The sequence below is a fragment of the Manis pentadactyla genome, chromosome X (assembly GCF_030020395.1).
Source record: "Manis pentadactyla isolate mManPen7 chromosome X, mManPen7.hap1, whole genome shotgun sequence".
NCBI classification, from domain to species: Eukaryota; Metazoa; Chordata; class Mammalia; order Pholidota; family Manidae; genus Manis; species Manis pentadactyla.
The window spans coordinates 116,722,480-116,740,702 of record NC_080038.1 but is presented as its reverse complement, the minus strand read 5'-3'; the positions used below and the strand labels follow the sequence as shown (position 1 = coordinate 116,740,702).

At 39.9% G+C, this 18,223-nt stretch overlaps 1 protein-coding gene across 1 annotated transcript; it reads left to right on the top strand.

Annotated features, from left to right (window-relative positions):
* Positions 1-1,026: 1,026 nt before the first annotated feature.
* On the top strand, positions 1,027-16,905 carry RBMX2 (RNA binding motif protein X-linked 2). The gene is made up of 6 exons (XM_036910991.2): positions 1,027-1,467; positions 1,647-1,762; positions 2,712-2,763; positions 13,949-14,078; positions 15,727-15,904; positions 16,381-16,905. The coding sequence occupies exons 1-6, from the start codon at positions 1,271-1,273 to the stop codon at positions 16,881-16,883; spliced, it is 1,176 nt and encodes a 391-aa protein (XP_036766886.2). The 5' UTR covers positions 1,027-1,270; the 3' UTR covers positions 16,884-16,905.
* Positions 16,906-18,223: the final 1,318 nt, after the last annotated feature.

The following is an 18,223-nucleotide window of genomic DNA, read 5'->3' as shown; positions in this document are numbered from 1 at the left end:
AAACCAGTCAGATAATGCTGCATGCTAGTTTACCACTTTGCAGTGACTATTTTACCCTATAACTGAGTAACCTAAGGTTCCTAGGAGCAGATAAAACTCGTTAGCAATCTGTCATTATTTAGTTTTCATTGCCAAGATAATTCTACAAAGTTAATGAATAGCTGGGTTGGTGGGGGCACACACACAGCATGAATGAAGAGAGAAACCATAATTGATGGGCAGCCTCTGTTCTGCTTCTTGGCAGGACATGGGGTACAGATATCTTCATCGCCATCATCATCATCAAAGTGCTTTTATGAAGTGCCTGATTTCTGGGGCTCTGTGCTAGGCCTATACAGAGAACTGCACAGCTCTGGAAATTCAGTTCGACTGTGCATGGTCTGAGACCGGATATTGATGTGGAAACGTGCAAGTTAGATTCAAATCTTCAATATGGTTTAAATCACACATTATATGCTACCATCTCTTCTATGGGTTCCCAGTTATTTCTGGAGTGGAATCTATCCAGGGACTATATCTTGTCTCCTCAATGATATTATTAGCAGCTTGAGGAGCTTACACTTACACTGCTTTCTACAGACTTGCTGTACTGGACACAGATGGTCAGTAAGGGTTGATTAAATCAACCAGACCTGATGGGTAGAGGCAGAGGACCTTTCAAGCTAATTAATTCCTTGTGAACCTGTTTCTTCCTCTATAAAATGGGGATGGTAATTGTAACTATAAACTTCATGGGGTTGTGAGGATGGAGGGCCAATACATGTGAGTTGCTTAGCACTTACATAATCCAGCATTATCTGCTCAGTTGTTAGCTATAAATTAAATAATATTAATTTCTGTCCCCTGCTTAAGTAGGAGACTATGGAAAAGGGTGAGGGCAGCAGCTCTCATACAAATCTGGGTATTCAATTCAGCCTATAGCGGCACTCTAGTCAGTTGCCTATACGTTAGGATTTGAGGGACAAAAGATTTACCCTCTCACGTATCTTCTTCACTTTTCTGCCATATCTCCTGAACAGGTATGCTTTCTTTGATGGGTGTGTGTGTGTGTGTGTGTAGGCGGTTGGCTGCTAGCGAAGGCCCAAGTGGGGATTCGCCCTGGGAGCGAAGGCTCGGACAAAAGTAGTTAGTTATATCGGGCACCTTTTTCAGTGTCCATTCAGCAAACATTTATAGCTGACCTAATCAATGCCAGACATCGCTAGGGTCCTGTACCAAACCAGGTTCCTCCGTTCCACAAACGGAGGAAGCGAGGGACTAAAGTCCGGAAATGCGAACCGAACCGAGTTCTGACAGCTCCCCCGCTACTGCGCAGACGCCCCACAGGCGCGGGCGCGACGCAGCTCTTCCAGCGCGGCGCGAGCTCAGGCAGTCCAATGAGCTCGCGGCGCCGGGGCTGCGCACGCGCCGTTTAGTTTCTCTAGGAAGTCGAGACTTTGTAGTTGAGCGCGAATCTCCGGAGATGAAGTAAGGCCTCAGCTTTCATCTCAGGGAGCTTGTGTTCTGAGGTGGGGCCGCCCACCTCAGACTGCCGGGCCGCGGGGCGGGAGAAGTGCAGAGACTATAGAGACTTAGTCCCTAGTTTTGTGCTCCCGCGCCCGAGGCCAGGCCGCACTTACCTGTCCGCTTTTCTGCCCCTTGTGCAGCCCTTTAACTAAAGTGAAGCTGATCAACGAACTGAATGAGCGTGAGGTCCAGCTTGGGGTGGCGGATAAAGTGTCCTGGCACAACGAGTACAAGGATAGCGACTGGATATTCCTGGGTGAGGTCCATATCTTTATTCAGCAGTGCTCCTTATGCTTTCCTAATATTTTAGCGTGCCTGACCTTCATTGCTCCCGACATTCATCACCCACTTTTATTTCCTTTTTCTGTTTGCCCATAAATCCGTTTTCCATATCTCTTTCCTCCCGCATCTCTAGTTTGCGCTCTCTGCCAGTACAGTGCTCATGATAGTACAGTAAGTGGGACAGTTAGAAGAGTGGAATTCTAGAACTCACGATCTTAACCACCATCCCATATTACTGCTAACCACCCCTCCCTCCCCTTTTCCCTTTCCCTCATTTTCCTCATTTAATTAGCTCCTCCCTTCTGTCCATGGCCATATTACTATCTATATATAAATTGTCACATCCAGTAATTTGATAGTTTGTTCAAAGAGGTTATTACACCAGCCTTTGTGCTAAGCACTTTATATCCATTGTTTTATTTAATTTTTATAACAATTCTCTGAGGTAAGTACTAGTATCCCCATATTACAGCTGAGGAAGGAAACATTTGCAGAGGATTTCCTATGGAATGCTTAACAATTGTCTCTATAATCCTTAGTCTGTGTGAGGTGGGGTTAATACTTACATATTTAAACTGATTTTGGGTTTTAGCTGTGAATTTGTGAGTCAAGAGCAGATGAGTTCAAGGTTGTGGAAGAAGAGTTTTGTGCTGGAAACTATCTGCTTTGTCCATAAGATTCTGGGTGTGAGGAGGATTAGTTTGGTTAGTGGTGACTCTGAGCTTTCCACTCAAAGTTAATTGCTCTTTTTTCTGTAGTACTGCTGCACCTTACATGTGCTTCTGTCAGTGCATCACACTGTGAGTTCTTTGATGGCAGGCCCTGTGACTTACTCTTTCTTGTCTCCCCAGTGCCTAGCCTAGTGTACAGTACATAGTAGACACTTGGTAAATGTTGAACTGAAACGCGGTTTTCTCTTCTAGGAGGGCTTCCTTATCAATTGACCGAAGGGGATATCATCTGTGTGTTTTCACAGTAAGTCTTTCATTTCCTGCCTTCTGGGCCATTGGACTAGTTTGCTTCCATAATGCACTTTGTGACATCCCAAAAGCCATTCATTTTAATTCCAGGCTGACTGGCCTCCCTGCATGGAAGGGCTGGGGCTTCTGCTGTAGTGTAGATCAGTCCTAGGACATAGTTCTAGAACTCTCCCAATGTGGAAAATCCAAGAAGTTGTATGATTTAGGAGGCCGTCTTCGGGATTCTGGTCCATTTTTATTGATTTTTCACTGAGGCTTGTTCAGCCTGGGCCTACACTTGAATAGAGTGGAACTTCCAGGAAGATACTATGTTGGCCCATCTCCTGAGTTTGCGCTCTCTGCCAGTACAGTGCTCATGATAGTACAGTAAGTGGGACAGCTAGAAGAGTGGAATTCTAGAACTCACAATCTTAACCACCATCCCATATTACTGCTAACCACCCCTCCCTCCCCTTTTCCCTTTCCCTCATTTTCCTCAATTAATTAGCTCATTTAATTACTCCTAGTTTACAAACTAGGAGTAAACCATAATCACAGGGCCTTTCTGGGCCCACACCTGTGTGGCATTATGGGATTAGGGTAAAGCACAGAGGAATTGGGAAAAAAGCAGAAAGTTTAGGCAGTAGTTTGCTTTCTTTGTTCCTAGATGAGTGTGAGCAGAATGAATCTCTATCCAGAGGCCGCGAATCACAGGCAGATGAGAAATAAGAATGAACAGGAGACCCATTATTCATTCTGCTATGAGGTGATAGGCACAGTACTGGGTGGGAGAGTCTTGGCAGCTCACACTGGTAGTGGTAGCTGGTAGGAGAGGGGCTAGGCACAATTCCATAGATGGACAGAGTGGTTAGATAGTCTGTAGGGTCAGAGGGCCTTGGCAGTTCATAGGAGCAGAGGGCCAGGGCCTCTGGGTTGTACAGTCTTCAGAGGCATAGGACTGTTGCAGAGAACTTAGCATGTATAGGCAAAGGATCATGGCAATAGGGACTGGGCAAGTGAACAGCCAGCACATTCTGGCAGAGGCATTGCCATTGCAGGGGATGGTTGGGTTATCCTACTGGCAGGGGGCCCTGGCTGAGTGGTTGGGCACCATATAGGGCAGAAAGCCAAAAAAAGAAATTGGGCAGTACAAGTGAGAAGAAGACCATGGTGGAGGGCCTGGGCAGCCCAACACAGGCAGAGGGCCCTGGCAAGGAGAGAGGCTGCTTCCTCCAACTTCTGGGTGTTGGGAAGTTCACAGCAGATGCAGCCTGTAATTTCCATTCTTTCATGTTATTTCTCCATGGTCCAGCCTTCCATATAGGAGTGGTTTTGTTTTATTTGCATTGACTAATGAGTTAGTGTGTGTTTTTATTCTGATTCTCTATTTTGGCCACACACATTGGTCTCCTGAAGATTGCCTTTGCCACTCTTAACAATGATTTTCAAAAAATATTTTGTTTTCTGATTTTCAAGATAATGTATAATCATTATAGCACATTTGGCTAAAAAGTAAAGTATAAGTAAGAAAATAGAATATACTTGAAGGAAAAACTTAACATTTTGGTATATTTCCTTATCATCTTAAAAAATGTTGGGGATTATTTCCACTATTTTGCTGTTAATAAATTATACTTCAGTGTACAGTGTAGTATATACATCTTCACATCTCTGATGGTTTCCTTAGTGAAATTACTGGATCAATATATTAGCAGTTTTAAGATGTTTTATAAACAGTGCCAGATTGCTCTCAGAAAAGGTTCTGCCAGTTTCCACTCTCACTAGAATGCCCATTTTTCAGAATCCAAATGAGCAATAGTTATTTTAAAAAATATTTGCCATGTGGCTTCTCATTATTATTTAACTTTGCCTTTATTTCATCATCAGTGAGGTTGAACATCTTTTCATAGATTTACAGGTTATTAGTATTTCTTTTTCTTTGTAAATTGTCTATTAATAGCCTGTGCCTACTTTTTTCTTTTGGTATGTTCCTCATTTTCTTACTGAGTTTACAAGAGCCCTTTATGTATTAAGGATATTAACTCTTTGCTGTAATACTTTGTCATGCATTGTTTACTGTGGATTTATTTTTTTAAAATTTGATGTGTTATACTATGTTGCCATCATTATTATTTCCTGATGCTCAAATTTTCCCATTTTGGTCTGTAGGAGTCCCTTCAAGTCAACTCCTATATTCTTTTTTCCTTTTAGCTTATATTTTGAAATAATTCCAGGCTTAAAAAAGACAAGTTACAAAATAGTATTAAAAAATACCTATATCCCCTTTACTCGGAGTCTGCAGATGTTAGCATTTTATCACATTTGCTTTGTCGTTATTTATTTCTACAGATAGATATTATTTTTTTCTGAACCATTTGAGAGTCAGTTGTAGATGTGATGTCCATTTATCCCTAAGTTCTTCAATGTGTATTTCCTAAAAAATAAGGACATTCTGTTTTTTAACCTCAGTATAGTGATCAAGTTCAGGAAATTAATATGGATAAAATGTTATTATCTGTATATAGACTTGATTCAACTTCAAAAGTTGTCCCAGTAATGCCCTTAATATCAAAAGGAAAGAAATTGTTTTCTGGTCCTTTATCTGTAATATAAATTATAAATATTTTCTCCTAGTTTGTCATTTGCCTTTTGACTTTGCTTATTGCGTCTTTTTTGCTGTGGTATTATTTAAAAAATTTTTTGTATATTGATTCATATTTATAAATTGTATGGTGAAATTGACTTTTTAGGTTATGTACAGTCCTATAAGTTTTATTACATGTATAGATTTGTGTAATCGCCCCCACAATTAGGATGAAAAACAGTTCCATTTTCCCCAAAACTCCCTTATGCTATATCCCTTTATAGTCTTCCCCTCTAGTTTTTATGTGGTTAAATTGATCCATCTTTTCTTGTATTGTTTTTGGATTTTTAGTTGTAATTAGAAAGTATTTTTCCCCACCCACCCACCTGTGTACTCTTTTAGTGTTTGTATGGTTTCAATTTTATGCATTGAAATCTCTGATCCATTTATAGAAACATCCATATCTTCCTCAGAAAACTGGGACATCACCCTTATCATAACTAATTTTTCCATATATACTTGAGAGTCTTTCTTGGCTTTGTATTCTGTTCCATGGTTTGTTTCTTCATGTGCTGATACTACACTAATTAATCATAGAAGCTTTTCAGTCTGGGAGAGTTACTTCCCTTCATTGTTCTTTTTTTAAAGTTTTCCCAGCTATTCTTACATGATCAATTTCTTTTTGAATTTTATTTTGGTATCATTAATCTACAATTACATGAAGGACATTATGTTTACTAGGTTCCCCCCTTCACCAAGTACCCCCCATATACCTGTTCACTGTCACTGTCCATCAACACAGTAAGATGCTGTAAAATCACTACTTCTCTTCTCTGTGTTGCACAGCCCTCCCTGTGCCCCCCCACACTATACATGTTAATCGTAATGCCCCCTTTCTTTTTTCCCACCCTTATCCCTCCCTTCCCACCCATCCTCCCCAGTCCCTTTCCCTTTGGTAACTGTTAGTCCATTCTTGGGTTCTGTGCTTCTGCTGCTGTTCTGTTCCTTCAGTTTTCTTTTGTTCTTATACTCCACATATGAGTGAAATCACTTGGTACTTATCTTTCTCCACCTGGCTTATTTCACTGAGCATAATACCCTCTAGCTCCATCCATGTTGTTGCAAACGGTAGGATCTTTTCTTTTCTTATAGCTGAGTAATATTCCATTGTGTATATGTACCACATATTCTTTATTCATTCATCTACTGATGGACATTTAGGTTGCTTCTATATCTTGGCTATTGTAAATAGTGCAGCGATAAACATAGGGGTGCATCTGTCTTTTTCAAACTGGAGTGCTGCATTCTTAGGGTAAATTCCTAGAAGTGGAATTCCTGGGTCAAATGGTATTTCTATATTGAGCATTTTGAGGAACCTCCATACTGCTTTCCACAATGGTTGAACTAATTTACATTCCCACCAGCAGAGTAGGAGGGTTCCCCTTTCTCCACAACCTCGCCAACATTTGTTCATTTGTTGTTGTTTGTCTTTTGGATGGTAGCCATCCTTACTGGTGTGAGATGATATCTCATTGTGGTTTTAATTTGCATTTCTCTGATGACAAGTGATATGGAGCATCTTTTCATGTGTCTGTTGGCCATCTGAATTTCTTCTTTGGAGAACTGTCTATTCAGCTCCTCTGCCCATTTTTTAATTGGATTATTTGCTTTTTGTTTGTTGAGGTGTGTGAGCTCTTTCTATATTTTGGATATCAACCCTTTATTGGATCTGTAATTTATGAATATATTCTCCCATACTGTAGGATACCTTTTTGTTCTATTGATGGTGTCCTTTGCTGTACAGAAGCTTTTCAGCTTGATATAGTCCCATTTGTTCATTTTTGCTTTTGTTTCCCTTGTCCAGGGAGATGTGCTCAAGAAGAGGTCACTCATGTTTATGTCTAAGAGATTTTTGCCTATGTCTTTTTCAAAGAGTTTTATGGTTTCATGATTTACATTCAAGTCTTTGATCCATTTTGAATTTACTTTTGTGTATGGGGTTAGACAGTGATCCAGTTTCATTCTCCTACATGTAGCTGTCCAGTTTTGCCAGAACCATCTGTTGAAGAGACTGTCATTTCGCCATTGTATGTCCATGGCCCCTTTATCGAATATTAATTGACCATATATGTTTGGGTTAATGTTTGGAGACTCTATTCTGTTCCATTGGTCTGTGGCTGTGTTCTTGTGCAAGTACCAAATTGTCTTGATTACTGTGGCTTTGTAGTAGAGCTTGAAGTTGGGGAGTGAGATCCTCCCCACTTTATTATTCTTTCTCAGGATTGCTTTAGCTAGTCAGGGTATTTGGTGTTTCCATATGAATTTTTGAACTATTTGTTCCAGTTCATTGAAGAATGCTGTTGGTAGTTTGATAGGGATTGCATCGAATCTGTATATTGCTTTGGGCAGGATGGCCATTTTGACGATATTAATTCTTCCTAGTCAAGAGCATGGGATGAGTTTCCATTTGTTAGTGACCTCTTTAATTTCTCTTAAGAGTATCTTATAGTTTTCAGTGTATAGGTCTTTCACTTCCTTGGTTAGGTTTATTCCTCGGTATTTTATTCTTTTTGTTGCTATTGTGAATGGAATTGTCTTCCTGATTTCTCTTTCTATTAGTTTATTGTGAGTGTATAGGAAAGCCACAGATTTCTGTGTGTTAATTTTGTATCCTGCAACTTTGCTGAATTCTGATATTAGCTCTAGTAGTTTTGGAGTGGAGTCTTTAGGGTTTTTTATGTACAATATCATGTCATCTGCAAATAGTGACAGTTTAACTTCTCCTTTACTAATCTGGATTCCTTGTATTTATTTGTTTTGTCTGATTGCCATGGCTAGGACCTCCAGTACTATGTTAAATAACAGTGGGGAGAGTGGGCATCCCTGTCTTGTTCCCGATCACAGAGGAAAAGCTTTCAGCTTCTCACTGTTCAGTATGATGTTATTAGCTGTGGGTTTATCATATATGGCCTTTATTATGTTGAGGTACTTGCTCTCTATACCCATTTTGTTGAGAGTTTTTATCATGAATGGATGTTGAATTTTATCTAATGCTTTTTCAGTGTCTATGGAGATGATCATGTGGTTTTTGTCTTTCTTTTTGTTGATGTGGTGGATGATGTTGATGGATTTTTGAATGTTGTACCATCCTTGCATTCCTGGGATGAATCCCACTTGGTCATGGTGTATGATCCTTTTGATGTATTTTTGAATTCGGTTTGCTAATATTTTGTTGAGTATTTTTGCATCTACGTTCATCAGGGATATTGGTCTGTAGTTTTCTTTTTTGGTGGGGTCTTTGCCTGGTTTTGGTATTAGGGTGATGTTGGCTTCATAGAATGAGTTTGGGAGTATGCCCTCCTCTTCTATTTTTTGGAAAACTTTAAGGAGAATGGGTATTATGTCTTCTCTGTATGTCTGATAAAATTCCGAGGTAAATCCATCTGGCCCGGGGGTTTTGTTCTTGGGTAGTTTTTTGATTACCGCTTCAATTTCGTTGCTGGTAATTGGTCTGTTTAGATTTTCTGTTTCTTTCTGGGTCAGTCTTGGAAGGTTGTATTTTTCTAGGAAGTTGTCCATTTCTCCTAGGTTTCCCAGCTTGTTAGCATATAGGTTTTCATAGTACTCTCTAATGGTTCTTTGTATTTCTGTGGGGTCCGTTGTGATTTTTCCTTTCTCATTTCTGATTCTGTTGATGTGTGTTGACTCTCTTTTCCTCTTAATAAGTCTGGCTAGAGGCTTATCTATTTTGTTTATTTTGTCGAAGAACCAGCTCTTGGTTTCATTGATTTTTGCTATTGTTTTATTCTTCTCAATTTTATTTATTTCTTCTCTGATCTTTATTATGTCCCTCCTTCTGCTGACCTTAGGCCTCATTTGTTCTTTTTTTTCTAATTTCGATAATTGTGACATTAGACCATTCATTTGGGATTGTTCTTCCTTCTTTAAATATGCCTGGATTGCTATATACTTTCCTCTTAAGACTGCTTTAGCTGTATCCCACAGTAGTTGGGGCTTTGTGTTGTTGTTGTTTGTTTCCATATATTGCTGGATCTCCATTTTGATTTGGTCATTGATCCATTGATTATTTAGGAGCTTGTTGTTAAGCCTCCATGTGTTTGTGAGCCTTTTTGCTTTCTTTGTACAATTTATTTCTAGTTTTATGCCTTTGTGGTCTGAAAAGTTGGTTGGTAGGATTTCAATCTTTTGGAATTATCTGAGGCTCTTTTTGCGGCCCAGTATGTGGTCTATTCTGGAGAATGTTCCATGTGCACTTGAGAAGAATGTGTATCCTGTTGCTTTTGGATGTAGAGTTCTGTAGATGTCTATTAGGTCCATCTGTTCTAGTGTGTTGTTCAGTGCCTTTGTGTCCTTACTTATTTTCTGTCTGGTGGATCTGTCCTTTGGAGTGAGTGGTGTGTTGAAGTCTCCTAGAATGAATGCATTGCATTCTATTTCCTCCTTTAATTCTGTTAGTATTTGTTTCACATATGTTGGTGCTCCTGTATTGGATGCATATATATTTATAATGGTTATATCCTCTTGTTGGACTGAGCCCTTTATCATTATGTAATGTCCTTCTTTATCTTTTGTTACTTTCTTTATTTTGAAGTCTATTTTGTCTGACACTAGTATTGCAACACCTGCTTTTTTCTCTCTGTTGTTTGTGTGAAATATCTTTTTCCATCCCTTGACTTTAAGTCTGTGCATGTCTTTAGGTTTGAGGTGAGTCTCTTGTAAGCAGCATATGGATGGGTCTTGCTTTTTTATCCATTCTATTACTCTGTGTCTTTTGATTGGTGCTTTCAGTCTGTTTACATTTAGGGTGATTATTGAAAGGTATGTACTTATTGCCATTGCAGGCTTTAAGTTTGTGGTTACCAAAGGTTCAAGGTTAGCTTCTTTACTATTTTACTGTCTAACTTAACTCGCTTATTGAGCTATTATAAACACGGTCTGATGATTCTTTATTTCTCTCCCTTATTCCTCCTCCTCCCTTCTTCATATGTTGGGTGTTTTGTTCTGTGCTCTTTTTAGGCGTGCTCCCATCTAGAGCAGTCCCTGTAAGAAGCCTTGTAGAGGTGGTTTGTGGGAGGCAAATTCCCTCAATTTTTGCTTGTCTGGGCATTCTTTAATCCCTCCTTCATATTTAAATGATAATCGTGCTGGATACAGTATTCTTGGTTCGAGGCCCTTCTGTTTCTTTGCATTAAGTATATTGTGCCATTCTCTTCTGGCCTGTAGAGTTTCTGTTGAGAAGTCTGATGATAGCCTGATGGGTTTTCCTTTGTAGGTGACCTTTTTTTTTCTCTCTGGCTGCCTCTTTAATACTTTGTCCTTGTCTTTGATCTTTGCCATTTTAATTATTATGTGTCTTGGTGTTGCCCTCCTTGGATCCTTTGTCATGGGAGTTCTGTGTACCTCTGTGGTCTGAGAGGCTATTTACTCCCCTAGTTTGGGGAAGTTTTCAGCAATTATTTCTTGAAAGACACTTTCTATCCCTTTTTCTCTCTCTTCTTCTTCTGGTACCCCTATAATGCAGATATTGTTCCATTTTGATTGGTCACACAGTTCTCTTAAAATTCTTTCATTCCTGGAGATCCTTTTATCTCTCTCTGCATCAGCTTCTCTGCGTTTCTGTTCTCTGTTTTCTAGTCCATTAATGGTCTCTTGCATCTCGTCCATTCTGTTTTGAAGTCCTTCCAGAGCTTGTTTTATTTCTGTATTCTCCCTCCTTAGTTCTTGCATATTTCTCTGCAAGTCCATCAGCATGGTTATGACTTTTGTTTTGAATTCTTTTTCAGGAAGACTGGTTAAATCTATCTCCCCAGGTTCCTTCTCAGGGGAAGATGTAGAAGGTGTCGAAGCTGTCTGGGTTAGTCTTGCCTGGATCAAATTTTTTTGCCTTTTCATGTTGATAGGTGCAGTGGAGTGCTATTGACGCTTCTATCAGCTGGGAGAGTCAAGACTCTTTCCACTTGGCTCCTGGCCTTTCTTTACTGGGAGAGCTGCGACCCCTAGTGGCTTGTGTTGGGCAATTGCATGTAGATTGGGTCTCTGTATCTTGCCCTGCCGGTATGGAGGAAGCTCCCTTGCTGTGGGCATGGCCAGCCTCAGGCTGCTGCTCTGCTATGGCGGGGCCCAGGAGGGGTAATGGATGGGGGGCTGTTTCGATGTTTACCTCTGTGAGGGGTCTCAGAGCTGTTGCCCAGGGGGTTAGTGCACCTGGAGTTTCCTGGAATTTCCAGCTGCTGGACTGTGACCCGGGATGCTTCCGTCCAGCCGTGGGGTCCCTTTCCCTTTAAGACTTTCAAAAAGCACTCGCTTTTCTTTGTCACAGGGGCGCCGGCTTTGGGACCCGCTCAAAGGTCTTACTGTCCTGTTTCCCTAGTGTCCAGCACCCCACGCATGCACTGTGTCTGCGCTCTGGTGTGGATGGGTAGGGCTTGGTGTTTAGCAGTCCTAGACTCCCTCTCCCTCTCTGCTCCTACTCCTCTCCTCCCGCTGGGAGCTGGGGGGAGGGGCGCTCGGGCCCCGCCGGGTCGGGGCTTGTATCTTACCCCTTTCACCAGGCGCTGGGTTCTCGAAGGTGTGGATGTAGTCTGGCTGTTGTCCTGTGTCTTCTGGTCTCTCTTTTAGGATTAGTTGTATTTGTTGTATTTTCAATAATATATATGTTTTTAGGAGGAGATTCCCACTGTCCTACTCACGCCGACATCTTGGCTCCACCCCCCCACAACTTGTATTTTTAACTGGGAGTATATTAAATTTAGTATTTACTTTGGGGAACATTTTGATATGTTTATGTTGAGTCATCCTATCCAAGAGCAGGGGATATCTTTATATTTGTTCAAATTTATGTGTGTTTCAGGAGTTTTAAAATGTTTTCCTTATATAGGCTTTGTGCGTTGCTTGCTAAGTTTATTTCTAAGTATTTTGTCCTTTTTCTCTTTTGCTGTTACCAATGGGTTTCTCTTCCATTATGTCTTCTGATCACTGATTATTGTTTGTGTGTAAGAGGGTGATTTATTTTTGTTAACTTTATATCCCTTAATCAGTTGTTACACTCAGTATAACATTTTTAACATTGCCATTGATTCTCTTAGGTTTTCTATATATACTATATAATATATAGTCTTCAAACAGATAGTTTTACTTCTTTTTCATTTCTTATATCTGTTTTCTTCAATACCTACAATAGTAAATAGTTTTAAATAGTTCTTGACCTTAAGTTGAATAGTCTCTAGTACACGTTTTCCCCATCCTCCAGAAGCAATTACCATTTCCTAACCACAAAAATCCTCTTTGGATTTACTTTGGTTAGCAAAAACATGTACTAATGTGGGTCGTTCATAAAAGCAAAGTGGCTTAAAGTGAACATTATGACAGTGAGGGAAAGCTATTATTTTCTATTATGTAAGATGTTAGATTTTGGGCCAAAGTGTATGTATGTGGTCATGTCATAATGTAATCCACTAGCTCCTATTTTATTTTTATGACTTTATTTTTTAATTTATGAAGCTTTAACTTATCTGTAATTTATATTTATATAAGGGATAAGGTAGAATTTTTTCCATTTTCGATTTAATCTATTCTTGCTTTTATCTTTATTAACTCCCATCTGCTTTCCTTAGATTTGCTTTCTTCTATATTTATTTTTTTCTTTTTTAACAATACAATTCTTTAAGGTTATAGGTTTTGCTGAGCTATATCCCAATGGTTTTGGTATATATTCTTCTTCTCATTTTTGTTATTTTCTAAGTAGCTTGCCATCGATCTTTTTCTGTATTTGTTTCACTTTATCTTTCATCCATTATGTTATCTAGGAGAGTAGGTTTCAAGTTCTACTTAGTAGAATGTTTTTTATTTAAAGTATTAGTTCCAGCTTTACAATGTTGTGATTGGAGAACATGGTCTATTTTATTTTAGAGGATATTGAGGTTTACTTTAAAACCTATTCTGTAGTCACGTTTAATACATGTTTCATGGGTTCCTGAGAAGAAATTGCCATCTTTTTCTAAGATTCTGTGTATCTACTAGTCTGACATTAGTATTTGTTCACAATATAATTGTTATTTTTGTGTATTTATATTACATTATTATATATTAGTTCCACTGATCTTATTTTTATCAGCTTTATATGTTACAAACTTTAAGCTTTATGGGATGTGAAAAATTGCATAACTTCCATTATTAGTTTTTCTTTGTATTTCTAATAGTCTTTTTATATTAAAACTTTTGATTTGTTAATTTATGCATGAATTTTAAGACTTATACTCTCGTTATGTATTAGGGCCTTTATCCATATAAAGGAGCCCCTTCTTAGTCCTGTTAAAAATTGTTTTTCTCTTGAATTCATCTATCTTAATATTACCACCCATTTTTTAAAAATGAAGTATCATTGATATACAATCCTATGTTGGTTTCAAGTATCCCACCTGTTTTTTAATTATGTGTTCCTGCTGTATCCTTGCCTGATTTTATTTTTAACCTTTCTATGTCATCTTCTAGATGTGTGTCCTGTATAGACTATATTACTTGAATTTTGTTTTGTCATCCAGTCTGAAAGTTTTGCATTTTAAATCAATAGTGTCTTACTCTTTTATAAAATAAATAGATATGGAGAGATTGTTAACATTAATCTGGTACGGGACAAGAAGACTGGGAAATCCAAAGGATTCTGTTTCCTTTGCTATGAAGACCAGAGAAGCACAATTCTGGCTGTTGACAATTTTAATGGGATCAAGGTGAGTGTGCTTACTAGGCAGGGTTTATTTTAGCTGGACTTTTCCTGTGTGTAGGGTTTCAGTTTCATTTCCTACCCGACTGCCAAATGCTTGAGGACAGTACTGGTCAGCTGGGTGTGTTGTGAGAGTTGTGGAGGGGTGGGGATATACTGACCAGGGAATGATCTCAGGAAATAATTCCATTGACTCATGATCCTGCCAGCACTTGTTCCTTTTTCCCCATCTGTTAGAAAACCATCTCCGAGGAGCATAGGTACCCCCTCAGTGCCCCAGCCAGGCCCCTGTTTCTCACCTTTGCCTCTTCACACCCCACTCTCATTGTTGGTGTATGGAGAATGAAGAGACTGGCAAACACTGTTCTTCCATCCTGTCCTGTGTCAGGAGATTTGGGGCTACACTGTGGCTCCATGACCTAGGACATAGTCATATATGTCATTATGTATGTTCACTGACATTGCAGTGCTGGACCCTGGAGATTTTCTCATTAAAATCTGATGAGAGTAATTTAATCTGATCTGGTTTTCTTTCCTCTGTTCCCTCTCACCCTCACCCTTGTGAATGAGACCTGGGGCTGAGCTTAGGGGATGAGGCAACTCAGGCTTATCTGTGCTCCCCATGGTCCCTGCACTCATTTAGGAAAAGCACTGCAGTTAAATGAGCATTGTCACAGGTTAGGGGGATGACTCTTGACTTGGAGAGTTTATCACTGATTACACTGGTATGGAACAGCTAGAGACCGTAGGACAGGGTGGAACAAGGTTCTAGGTTTCATTTTTAAGAGAGCTAGCAGTCGAAGTCAAAAGGAAGGTTTCAAAAATGTCTTGAAATGGGAAATAGGATAGATGTTTGAGCTGCTTCTGCTCAGGCTTAAAGGTAGGAATAAACCTGCTCTTGTATTAGAACAATAAAAGTGAGACTTCTCAAATTTCAGATGGCTTTGCCTATAGAATAAGTCCATATCCAAGTGTTTTTTAAATGTGGGGTCCAGTTTTTAAAAATTATTGTTTACCTGGACAGTTGTGATTTACAGTGAAAGTGTCAGTGTGAGCCAGTTGTTCCAGTATGGTGGGCGTAGAGCAAGGTGGGAGGGCTTAAGATTTCTTCCCCCTCCCTACTATTGGTCTGCTTTGGCTTCATCCTAATTGCTATGTTGAGAAAGCAGCTGTAGCATTGAGCTCAATTTCAGGAATTTCTTCTGGCTGCCAGGCCACAGTATGTTTCATTGTAAATTGATGTTACAGATTGAGGATTATTCAGTGTTCCTGCATCTAAATTCTCCAAGTTTTCCTAGCTACTTGTGCTTTGGGGCAGTACTTCCTGGGTTTTTTGCACTTTCATGGCACATGTAGAACATGCAGATATTTGAATTGCGCACTGGGGTGAATGGGTGAGGCTGCCTAGTACAAATGCCTTGGGGTCTTCAGCTGCCCCAGGCCCTATCTGGCTACCCCAAGAGCTGAGCAAATTAATATCTCGATATATGTGCTGTGACATAACCAATTGGGCAGGTCTGCCTTAGAGATTTCCCCAGAAATGGATTTAGCAGTTAGGTAATGGGTATGGTTCAAACCATGGCTTTCTGGAGCTGGGTTCAGATAGTTTGATATAGGAGGGTTTTCTTTGCTGAATAATTACCCGTCTGTCTTAGATCAAAGGAAGGACTATCCGAGTGGATCATGTGTCTAACTATCAGACTTCTAAGGACTCAGAAGAGGTTGATGATGTAACAAAAGAGCTCCAGGAGAAGGGCTGTGGGATTCATACCTCCTCACTGTGTTCATATGAGAGCTCTGAAGATGACAAACGCACAAAAAAACACAAGACAGGTAAAGCATTAAGACCAAGAGAAGGTTCTGGGGAGTCTTAAGTGTTTGTTCTTGCTAGCATTCATTACAGCAATCAGTTCTTAAGTGTGATAATCAGTTCTTAAGTGTGAAGGGGGAAAGTGTGGAACCTTACTTTAATTGGGAAAGGAGAGTTATCAGTGGAAAGCTAATACTGTGGATTAAGTACTGTCTCCAAAATTCATGTTGTTGAAATCCTAACCCTGAGTACCTCACCTCAGAATGTGACTGTATTTGGACATAGGGTCTTTAAAAAGGCAATTAAGGATTGAATTGCCTTATATAGCAACTTGGTATATCAAGGGTGACAGACATCCAACCTGGCTTCTCAGAGGCACTTTCTTGGAAGTTTAGACTATGACTGCTTCACATTGCTGCCAGGGATGCTTTTCTTTCACATATCCTCCATCTGCTGTACCTTCCATTTCTTACTGGTTGCACCCTTTTTTTTCGTCCAGACAAAAAGGGAAAAAAGAAAAGAAAGAAAGACAAGGAGAAAAATGACTGGGAGGTACAGGCAGAGCAGCCAGTCTCCTCTTCATTGCCCAGAAGCAAGATGATAAAGGAAAAGGATGACCCTGGCTCTAAAAAGCACAGCAGCAAGAATTCGGAGAGGGGTCAGAAGTCAGAGTCCAGGGAAACACAGAAGCACCACCCCAGCTCCCCTGAAGTTGGGACAACCTGCCCTGGTGGAGCAAAGGATCGAAAGAGGGAGCTGAAGAAGGAGAAGCCCAAGCATGAACACAAGTCCTCAAGGAGGAGGGAAGAAAGAGAAGAAAAGAATAGGAATAGAGACAGAGGTCGGAGCTCAGACACCCATTCTAGCTGGCACAATGGGCGATCAGAAGGCTGTAGTCATAGAAGTGGAAGCAGGAGTGGAGGTAAATCCCATAGGCATAAAAGGGCCTGGCATTCCCGGGATGGTGTGTCCTCCAATCCCAGTGAGCATGGGCATCGCTGATGCTGCAGCTTGTTCAACTGCTTGGCAGAATTGGAAATAAAATACTTTAAATGTTTTTAAAATACAATGAAATTCAGTTATGCTTTTTACTATTTCTATGTGTGAAATCTCTGGGGCTGAAATTCTTTTAGTCCCTTGAGTATTGTGGTCATTGAGAGAGTTATAGTTCCAACAGCCAAATGTCCTAGACTTTTGAGCAAGAATCATTGTCTTTGGGAATATGCTTGGTACTTATCAGAGGATGTATCCTAAATTTTGATTTGTAAATATGGCCCTTGAATTTATGACCCCAGTTTATGATGAAATAGCCAGAAAAGGGGAAATGCCAGGGAGTTCTAGAATTCTAGTCTTTGTGCTAGGTGTTTAGAACTCTTGCAGTGACCCCTCCTGTTGGTAAGTAGAATCATAGCATGGAGAAGTGTGGCTTAACTAGGTTCAGACAGGTTGATATGAATTTGGTGATGATTCTTAACACAGCCTGCTCCCTTCCTACCCTATCCCTCCTTTTTGGGAATTTTAAATGTCTTTTATTTTCGGTTGACATGTCTCCACATTTTTTCCCTTGCAGTTTATTTATGTATTTATTTCTATTGAGGTGAAATTCACATAACATAAAATTAACCATTTTAAAGGGAACAATTCAGTGACACTTGGTACATTCAATGTTATAAAACCACCACTCTTACCTAGTTCTAAAACATTTTATCACCCCAAAATGAAACTCTGTATCCATTAAATGGTTACTCCCCACTCCATCTTCTTCCTTGTCTGTGGCAGCCACAAACCTGCTTTCCATTTCTATGCATTTACCTATTCTGTACATTTCATGTAAGTGGAATCATACAGTATGTGGCCTTTGTATCTGGTGTCTTTCACTTAGTGTAATGATTTTCAGGTTCATCCATGATATGTAGCATGTCTTAGTACTTCTTTTCTTTATTCTACTTTTTTATTTTTGAAGCATAGTTGACATACAATCTTGTATTGGTTTCAAGTATATAACCCAGTGGTTCACCAGTTACCAACTTACTGAATCCCTAGCCCAACTAGTGTGCTTACTATCTGTCAATATAGATGTTACAGAACCATGAGCTATGTTCTACATGGTGTACTACCATCCCCATGACCAACCTACATCATGATTGAGAACATTTGTGCCCCTTTATCCCTCTCACCCTGCCCACCCACGTACCCCAACCCCTCTCCCATGGTAACCACCAGTCACTCCTCAGTATGTATGAGTCTACTGCTGTTTTGTTCATTTTGTTTTGTTTTTAAATTCCACAAATAAGTAAAATCATATGGCATTTGTCTTTCTCTGCCTGGCTTATTTCACTTAG